The 9,051-nt window shown below is 51.2% G+C and overlaps 1 protein-coding gene across 1 annotated transcript; it reads left to right on the forward strand.

The window, feature by feature from the left end:
- Positions 1-639: 639 nt before the first annotated feature.
- Positions 640-7,674, forward strand: LOC150069284 (nuclear receptor subfamily 1 group I member 2-like). Its single transcript, XM_090332222.1, has 8 exons — positions 640-837; positions 1,931-2,064; positions 2,322-2,509; positions 3,110-3,384; positions 4,938-5,080; positions 5,250-5,366; positions 5,670-5,775; positions 7,117-7,674. Exons 1-8 carry the CDS (start codon positions 647-649, stop codon positions 7,262-7,264), a joined length of 1,302 nt encoding a protein of 433 aa, XP_090188348.1. The 5' UTR covers positions 640-646; the 3' UTR covers positions 7,265-7,674.
- The last annotated feature ends 1,377 nt before the right edge of the window (positions 7,675-9,051 follow it).

Consider the following 9,051-nt stretch of genomic DNA (forward strand, 5'->3'; position numbering starts at 1 on the left):
GCTGTTCTGCTCAAGGCTGTGGCTCCACCACTACTGCTATTGCTCCAAGAGATTCAGGGACTTTCCTGCTGGGCTACACTGAAAGTGAAATCCTCACATCACAACCTCTCCGGCTCCTTAGAGAGACTTGTGAGCCCAGTGGGGTCACTTGCCAATTGCTGCTCACCATCTACACTTCCCATTCCAAGGGAAACTCATGGCACACTGTCAAGATGGCCTGGGCCTGGAAAGACATCCTGAGCACAGCTCCCAGTAATGAACACAAATTCTTGCTTATCCAATCACACTCGACTTCCACCATGGTTGAGGCTTCTTTCTTCTACACTAAGTACAATTTGAACACATGTACACTGCCTCTCTCCCTCTTTCTCTACTCTCTTCTTCCTCTGGATTATTGCTGACTCTCCTGGAAGTGTTTTACTACAAAGGTCTGTCATGGACAGAAGGTCACAGTGTCATTCCAACCTTCTCCCACAGTTTTCTTTCCATGAGCAGTCAGCTCTTCAGCCTAGCATCAGACCCAAATGAGAGCCGTGTACAGAAGGCACAGTGTTCCTTGTGCAGTCCCTAGCCCTTCACTGTCCAGCCATTTCATGCTCTGTTCTTTTTCCCTCCTTGTTCAAGAGGCCAAGAAGACAACCTGGAGATGAGACCTGGAGAAGGATGGAGCCACAGTGCTCCTGTGTCCCAGGAAGAAGCAGACTCTGACTCAGAAAGGCCCACCATCAATGTAGACGAAGAAGATGACAGTCCTCAAATCTGCCGTGTGTGTGGGGACAAGGCCAATGGCTATCACTTCAATGTCATGACATGTGAAGGCTGCAAGGGGTTCTTCAGGTAGAGACACCAGCAACCTTCACTCTCCTGCTGCCATGCACACAGTGGCACATGGAACTAGATCTTCCATTAGCTCTCCAGGCAGTGTCTCAGGGGCCTCAGTTGTTCTGTCTCCAGTCTGGAGAGTGGGTGTGCTGGTGGCTCACCCAACCCTCTCCTCATCAGTTCAGATAGGCCAGTTCTATATCAGAGGAGTCCTTCATCTTCAGTTCTTGCTGGATTTACCAGGACCCCTTCCACTAAAACTTTCCTAGCTCCTGGTGTGTTCTTGAATAAAAGATGAATCAAGAAAAGTGAAAGAATTTGAAAATCCAAAATACAAGTGCTCAGTTCAGTCTTGTAGGGAAGTTGAGTAAAGTTTGGCAGCAAATGAATAGATGAACATTATAGTCTCATCTGAAAACACAGGGATGACCCAAAAATGAAAGACTAAAGTATGTCATCTCAAAAGCAACACAGGCCTGGGCAGAAGAATTAGATTGTCTAGCTGAAGCATGAGGAAGATGAGCCAGCTCAGCAAGGCTGCCTGAGCCTGGAGTTCAAACCAAACTGAGAAGGGAGGGGAGGGAGGAAGAGCCATGGGTTGCCTTCAAGAAGGGATGGTTTATGCCACCTCAAGGCCGCCCTGAGCTGCCCTTGATTCCCAAATGGCCAGCCTAATGGACGCCCTCCTGGCTATTTCTGGTGGTGAATATTCACTCACCCTTGAGCCAAGTCCTGCACCCACAGCCCTAAAGATGGAGTGCTGGTTCATGTGGGCATGGGACTCAGCCGTGTGCCTCAGGACACGGGAGGACCGCAGGCCTGGGCAGATCATGGTGGCAAGTTTTGTGTTGGGCCAGGTTCATTGTGACAGGAGGGAAGAGGCCCCAGCTGCCATGGCCAAGCTTTGTGCACATAGTTCAGGAAAGTCAACTCCTTGCTGGTCCTGTGGCCGGCAGGGTGTGGGACCTCCCCAAAGTGCCCTGGCTAGGCCTGTGGTGTTAGGAGGGTGAGACTGTGGTGTAAGGAGGGTGAGCAGCCTGGAGGCCCTGCCTGGTTCATATCCAGGGGTGTGCATGCGCGGTGTCCAGTGCTCTCTCTGCTCCCACAGGAGGGCCATGAAACGCAATGTGCGGCTGCGGTGCCCCTTCCGCAAGGGCACCTGCGAGATCACCCGGAAGACACGGAGGCAGTGCCAGGCCTGTCGCCTGCGAAAGTGCCTGGAGAGCGGCATGAAGAAGGAGAGTGAGTGGTGGGCGCAGGCAGCCTCTGGGCGGCCAGTGCGCGCTCTGGGTGGGGTGTCTGGGCGCTGTGGGCACATGCTGGGCGTGCACATGCCTTGGGCCTGGGCAGTGCTGCACGCAAGCATGGAAGCAGCTGCGGGGACTCGTGGGCTCCTGGGAGCTGGAGTAGGCGCTTGTGGCCCAGCTCTGGGTGGGATGGCAGGTGCCCTGGGTTTCTAGCACCTTGAGCAGGGCGCTGTGCTGCTCTGCCCCGCGCAGTGATCATGTCAGAAGCTGCTGTGGAGCAGAGGCGCGCCCTGATCAAGAGGAAGAAGAAGGAGCGCATGGACGCTCAGCCGCCCGGGCCGCAGGGCCTGACCCACGAGCAGCGCGCGCTGATCCACGAGCTGATGGACGCGCAGACCAGAACCTTCGACACCACCTTCTCCCACTTCAAGGATTTCCGGGTAAGAGCTTTGCACCTGGCCTGCCAGCCTTGTCACAGCCTCCAAACCCCAGTCTCCTCCCCAGGCCTTCCTCCAGGGCAGACTCGGGGGAGGAGGGGCTCTTCTGCACTCAGCAAGGTCAGAACCTTTGCGGAGTTTTTAGAAAGGCACACTTCCAAGCACTCCTGGAGATTGGGTAAGACTCCCTGGGTTGGAAAATCTCTGGCCAGTGGTTCCATTTCGAGTAGGACGTGGTGTGAGGCCAAGCGGTTGCAGCCTGTGGATGGCATTGGGGGATTGGTGAGGACAGGGTCAGGTGTGCTGGACTTATGGCCTTCCCTCGCCCTGCCCGCCATGCCTGGCTCCTCTCTCCCCGAGGGTGCACAAGAATCTCAGGTTATCTACCCCGTCGGGCAAGGGGATTACATTAACCCAAAAATCTCATCTTCTATTCTGTCCACCTGCAGTTCCTTAAGCCTTCTCCATGAGTGTCAGGTGATGGATTCAACAGAGGGATGCTCGGACCATTGGAGGGGACAGAACCACCCCCCCCTCACAGATGGAATCATTTGTATGAAAATACAGACTCTTCTGTCCCCAACCTCCTATTGTGCTTTCCAGCTACCAAATATGTTTGGCAGTGACTATGAGATCCCAGAGTTCCTGCGGAATGCTTCAGGTGAACCATCTCCAATCTGGAAGGAGTTTGGAAAAAACCTGTGTCCGATGAAGGTCTCTCTGCAGCTGCAAGGCGAGGATGGCAGTGTCTGGAATTACCACCCCCCTACCTACAAAGATGGAAAACAGATCATTCCCATGCTTCCACACCTGGCGGACATGTCAACCTACATGATGAAAGGTGTTATTAATTTTGCCAAAGTCATCTCCTACTTCAGGTAGGCAATGGGGCTGGGTGGAGACTGTGGAAAGGAAAGACATTGCCTAGAGGCTCAAAGGAGCTGAGGCAGGACCAATGAGTTTAGGGGATTGACTTCAGTGTCCAGGCCCCCTGTGTTTTTCTGCTGGGGAGACAGTTTGTCGCCCTAGTATAAATGGCTGTTGTAAGAAATAAGAAAAGTGAGGTGGAGGGAGGGAATCTGGTAGAAAAACATGAGAAACATCAATGTTCAAGAAGTAATGTACCCATTACCTGATGAATGTAATTGTAATTCCTCTATAAGTTACAGTGACCATAAAATACAATTTAAAAAAAATAAAAGAAATGTCCATTTAGGGGATATTCAGGTGGCAATTCCCTTTCTGTTTAGAACAAAGAGGATGGACATTAAACTTCCAGCTGACAGCTTCAAAGGGAAGGATGGGTGACACTGAGATCCACAGGGCCAGGTTTCCCCAGAGCTGGACATACAGATGACATTTGGGACAGCTGGCTCAATAGGTGACCCAGCACCCCTGTGTGATGAGAACCACAGTCCCTATGAAGGCTCTGCAGCTAGAGATGGTGCAGGGTGTGTTTGCACTTGGGTTAGCCAACTGTCCTCCTGAGCCTGCACAAGTGGGGCTGAATCACACATGCAGAAAGCCTGGATTCCTTGGTAGGAAGGGGGCAGGTGCTAATTATGGCGCTCAAGTTATCAGGCTGCCTGGAGAGAAACAGCAGACACATGCCTATGTGGAATCCAAGGTAATGCCAGGGAGCAATTATCTCCACTCCATGGAGCCCAGAAACGAGTGATACCTGTGGGCCTCTGCACTCTGGAAACAGCTATAGGAGGAGCCAGGACACCTGGTCTTGAAAAATAGGAATGATTTAGTCAGGTGAAGGAAGCATTCTAAATAGAGAAAGTGAGGTTGAGAAAGAAGAACCAAGACATTGACAGAAGGTAAATGGCTATGTCGGAAGTTGGAAAAGATGGTCAGGTTGTTAAGAATCCCGATGTCAAGCTAACTGGACCTAGAGGGCCCCTGAAGGCAGCAGGAGAGGAGAGGAGAGAATGGCGTTGGAGACAGTAACTTGCTGGGCTGGCCTGTGAGTGGGAGAGACTGGAGGTAGCCAGGATGCCATTACAGTAGTCCTCTGGAGGACTCCCTCCTACCTCTCCATTCCTGCTCTTCTTCATTTCTCCCTCTCTTCCCCATCCAGCTCATGCTTCTCCTCTCTGATGCTGGTCCCTCCCCTCTTCCATTCTGCCTCTGCTTCTTCTGCCCTTCCTCTTCCATCTCCTCATTCCCTCTTTCCTTCCTTTCCCTTCTCTCTCCTTCCCATCTTTCTTCTGCCTTCCTCTGCCCTCTCTGATCTTTTTGCCATTTTATAATTTGTTCCTCTTCAACTACTGCCTCAATGGTCTCTCCTCCCCCTACCCATCCTCTTTTACTTCTCTCCTCCTCCTACCTCTTCAGTTCTTCCTCCTTTACCTCTTGGATTATGGCTGCTGTGTGTGGGTAGTTTCCCTAGAAGCTCTGATCTCTTCCCCATCTTTACTACCAGGGATTTGCCCATTCAGGATCAGATCGCACTGCTGAAGGGGGCAACCTTTGAAATGTGTGAACTGAGGTTCAACACGTTGTTGAACACAGACACAAGGACCTGGCATTGTGGTCGGCTCATCTACTGTTTTGAAGACCTTGAAGGTGACCTGGCAGAGGAAGGTGGGGAAAGGAGGAGGTGGTTGTGCAGCAAGAGAACTACACCTTTCTTGCCTAGGTTGCAGGGCAGGCAGACTGAGCAATGGTGAGGGAAGCCTGGCTCCTGGGTCAGCTTCCTGAGACACTGTCTCCCCATCAATATCCGCATCCACAGGAGACTTCCAGAGACTTCTACTGGAACCTGGGATAAAATTCCACTACATGCTGAAGAAGCTGCAGCTGCATCAGGAGGAGTATGTGCTGATGCAGGCCATCTCCCTCTTCTCCCCAGGTGATGGCTCTCCCCAGCTGGTGACCTGGCCTCTGATGATCTGCCCCTGCCCACCCGCCCTCGCCCCAGGGAAGGTTCCCACCATTGGCCAGGCTCCCCCATCACCACACAGCTAGGGTGCAGACACCCTGGCTTCTCCTTGGTCAGTGGGGTGATGCAGAGAGAGCCTCAACCCTCCTTCGCAGGCCTGCCTGGTGACTCCAGCCCTGAGGCCCTGGGCTGGGAGTTCCTGGTCTCTGGCCTGACTGAGGCTCTTGCACAGCTCACCCTTGCTGATGTCACTCCCTTCCCTTTGCCCCACAGATCGCCCTGGAGTAGTGGAGCGCAAGACTGTGGACCAGCTACAGGAGAGGTTTGCCCTCACCCTGAAGGCCTACATAGAGTGCAACCGGCCACAGCCTGCACACCGGTGAGAATCGGCAGGGAGAAGGCTCATAGGGCTGCCTGGGCCCTCCTGGCAGCTCTGCCCTCCAGCTGTCTACTGGCCTGAGCCTCTGACACACAAGGCTCTGGGACTGCATCCTGTGATGTTCACTGACACCTCCCCTTCCTGCTCAGCCCCAGCCCCAGCCCCAGCCCCAGGCCAGCTGTGATGACACCTGTAATGGCCTGAGGCTACATCACATGAGGTAGCAAGAACCAGATGCCCCCAAGTCTCCTACAGGGTGTTCTAGCCCTGATGGTAAAGAACCACAGTGATAGTGAAGATAACAATGCCCCTGGCGGTGAGGTGTTCCTTACAGGTACTACTTATTGGAAGTGCCAGCCATAGTGTCCAACAGTTTTTGTGTTTTTTTATCTTTAATCCTCCTAGAAAGTAGGTATAACAGTGTCCTGTAAAGGGCCATGGCTTAAGACTAGGACCTAGGGCTCTCCAGATTTGGGGAGGATGGCATGGACCAAGCTGAGGAAATCAGAACCAAAGCTTATGAATTTCCCAGGAAGAACACAAACCAAGGACAGGAAAGAAACTACCTATCTGCTTCTAGTTGCACCTCACAAGAAGGCTACGTGGAAATTGGCCTCACCAGGGGCCACACTGCTCACTGAACCTTACTATTCCTGCATCTTGTGTCCACAGGCCAGCACCCCAGGAGAAGTTTAGATTTCAAAAAGCCTGATGTCTTGAGGATTATGGAAACAGGCCTGATATTAGGGTGCTGATCTGAAATTCAAATTCTCCCCTAGCCCTCACCAGTTTCCTTTTGGGCCCCAAAGAGATGTGACACTGGAAGTGGCCATATCTTTACTGGGCCAGTATTTCTTCTGTGTGGAACCAGGTGGCCCGAGGTTCCAGCCATCTGTCTTTGTCATCTGGAGTGGAAGGAGGCATGTGATGTGTCCCCACACCAAATGCAGAGTCCTATCCAGGAAGGGATCTGACCCTGCGGGTCCTGGCTCCTGGACTTTAACCAAGGAAGTGAACCCCACACCCCTGGCCCTTAGTCTATGTGTGTGATGTCTGTCAACCAAATACATTTGGTACCATAAATGCCTTTCCCACTAAGATCTCTATGTCCTCAAGGCTTTCAGGACTGGAGCCTGTGGCTAGGGTGGAATTCCAGCTTCTACCTCAAGTGCTGGCATGCATTCTTCCCCCCTGGTAGAGAAACTAAGGAATTCAGCTTTGTCTCACCTCTGGGATGACTGTAGCTGTCCTGAAATTGACCTTCCACCCTCACATATGTGCTCAGGTGGATGGGAGAGAGGGAGGCTGTGTCTCCAGCCTCTCCCTCTGGCTGACCCACAGGTTCCTGTTCATGAAGATCATGGCTGTGCTCACAGAGCTACGGAGCCTCAATGCCCAGTACACCCAGCAACTGCTTCGAATCCAAGACTCCAGCTACCTCTTCACCACCCCGCTCCTGCAGGAGCTGATCAGCAACACAGATGACTGAACAGCAGTCCTAGCAGTGGCCACTGTGTGGCAAGCAGTCCCAGGGTCCTCTGAGCCGCCACTTCCAGAGCTCCACTGATGGACACTGTGATCACTCATGAGTCCTCCATGAGGACTCATAGCTGGCGTCCATTCCTCCAGAAGGGGACCCAGTTCAGCAAAGGAAAGCCACAGACCCTATGTGCACTGTGCTGGCCAAGCCTATCAGGGAGGCAAAGCTGCCCTCCCCTTGACACAGGGCCCTGTGGTCTGGGAATGAATCCCTGTTTCCCAGTGAGTGTCACATCCCACAGAAGTGTGGGGGTTGGGAGAAGGAAGGGGTGACCAGCCCTGGGCCAAGTGACTGTCCCCACTCACCTTCCAGATCAATGGCTTGGCTTTTCATTGCATCTTTAATGCCCCTGCAGCACTCAGCTCCACCCTCAGCCTCTTTCTAGCTGCTCAGCGGATTCCAGGCCTGGGTCTGTCCATCATCAGTGCAGTGACTTGTTGCCTTCTAGAGAAGCCAGGAGGCCTGCTTGGAGTGCAGGAAGCTTGTCATGACCTTGTCTGGGCACACCATTCTGGGTCTGTGCATGCATTCACATGCATCAATAATGCCAAGGCCTGCGTGAGTTGGTATGCAGCACTGACTGAGAGGTGGATCCTCACCTCAGAGTTTATACCTAAGAAAACAAAGCAGAAACTCCTGCTACTCATAGTTTCTAAGCCCTGTTATCACAGCACAGAATAACAGTTATTCCATGAATCATGAGAAGTGACATGTGACAGAGCACAGGTCAGTTTCTGTGGAGGCTGAGCTGCCCTGGGTTCAGTGTGCCCAGGAGAGGTGCCTGTGTGTGTGAGAAAGGGGCAGAGACTGGGTCTCCCATGTGCGTCTTTGGTCAGGTTTATCTGCTCCCATTCTGCCAGGAGTGTGGCTTGTCCTGAGGCTAGATCACTGGAGTGCTTGGCAACAAGCCTTAGGTGACAGTTAATAAATGTGCCACTTGAATGCATCTCTTCTCTAAGGGAAATGGTATAGGAAGATCCTGCCTTGCTTAAACCATTTGTTAGGAAAAATGTTCTCGTTATTGTCATAAATACACTTCAGGCACTTTACAAAAAATGCATTTTCTTTGGGTCAGGATAGACCTAATGATAGAGTGCTTGCCTAGCATGCAGGAAGGTCTGGGTTCGATTCCTCTGTACCATATACATAGAAAAAATATGGGAAGCCTCATGCAGTGGAGCTCTGTCCTTGAGAAAGTCCAAGGACAGTGTTCAGGCCCTGTGTTTAAGCTCAGAATTGGCAAAAATTGCATTTTCTTTTATTTCTTTTTACTTTTTCTTTCATCTTCCTTCCTTCTTTCTTTCCTTCTTTCTTTCTGTTTTTTGACTGCCCATGTGGTTTGAACTGGGTGATATCCTTAGCCTACTTCAAGGCTAATGTCATTTGTGTTACAATATCCCTTCTGGCTTTTTCTGTGTGTGTGCTACCAAGAAATGGTACCCAGGACTTTATGCATGCTAGGCAAGTGTGCTACTACACCGTAGGCCACAAACTTGGCACCAATAATGATTTTTTTCCATTTTCTTTCTTACAAATTTATTAACATTGATTTTTCCATCATATTTCAAATGATGTATTTAACAAACAAGTACTGAAGAAGAGAATCTCTATATACAATCACTGGCACTCAGATTTTAGAACACAATTAAAATTAGGCTGAGGGTTTGTATGACATAGATATTTATTAATCTATGTAATAAAACATTATATCTATAGAGTCATAAATTTTTATGTTA

The sequence above is a fragment of the Megascapheus bottae genome, chromosome 1, assembly GCF_031878675.1.
Source record: "Megascapheus bottae isolate mThoBot1 chromosome 1, mThoBot2.hap1, whole genome shotgun sequence".
In the NCBI taxonomy this organism is placed as follows: Eukaryota; Metazoa; Chordata; class Mammalia; order Rodentia; family Geomyidae; genus Megascapheus; species Megascapheus bottae.

What these genes read in the sequence shown, in the direction of transcription:
- LOC150069284 (XM_090332222.1), top strand. Translation starts at nt 647, where the DNA reads ATGAGACCTGGAGAAGGATGGAGCCACAGTGCTCCTGTGTCCCAGGAA. An exon ending in GAGCGGCATGAAGAAGGAGA is followed by an intron (nt 2,065 to 2,321) that starts GTGAGTGGTGGG and finishes TGCCCCGCGCAG; the next exon opens with TGATCATGTCAGAAGCTGCT. An exon ending in CGGCCACAGCCTGCACACCG is followed by an intron (nt 5,776 to 7,116) that starts GTGAGAATCGGC and finishes GCTGACCCACAG; the next exon opens with GTTCCTGTTCATGAAGATCA.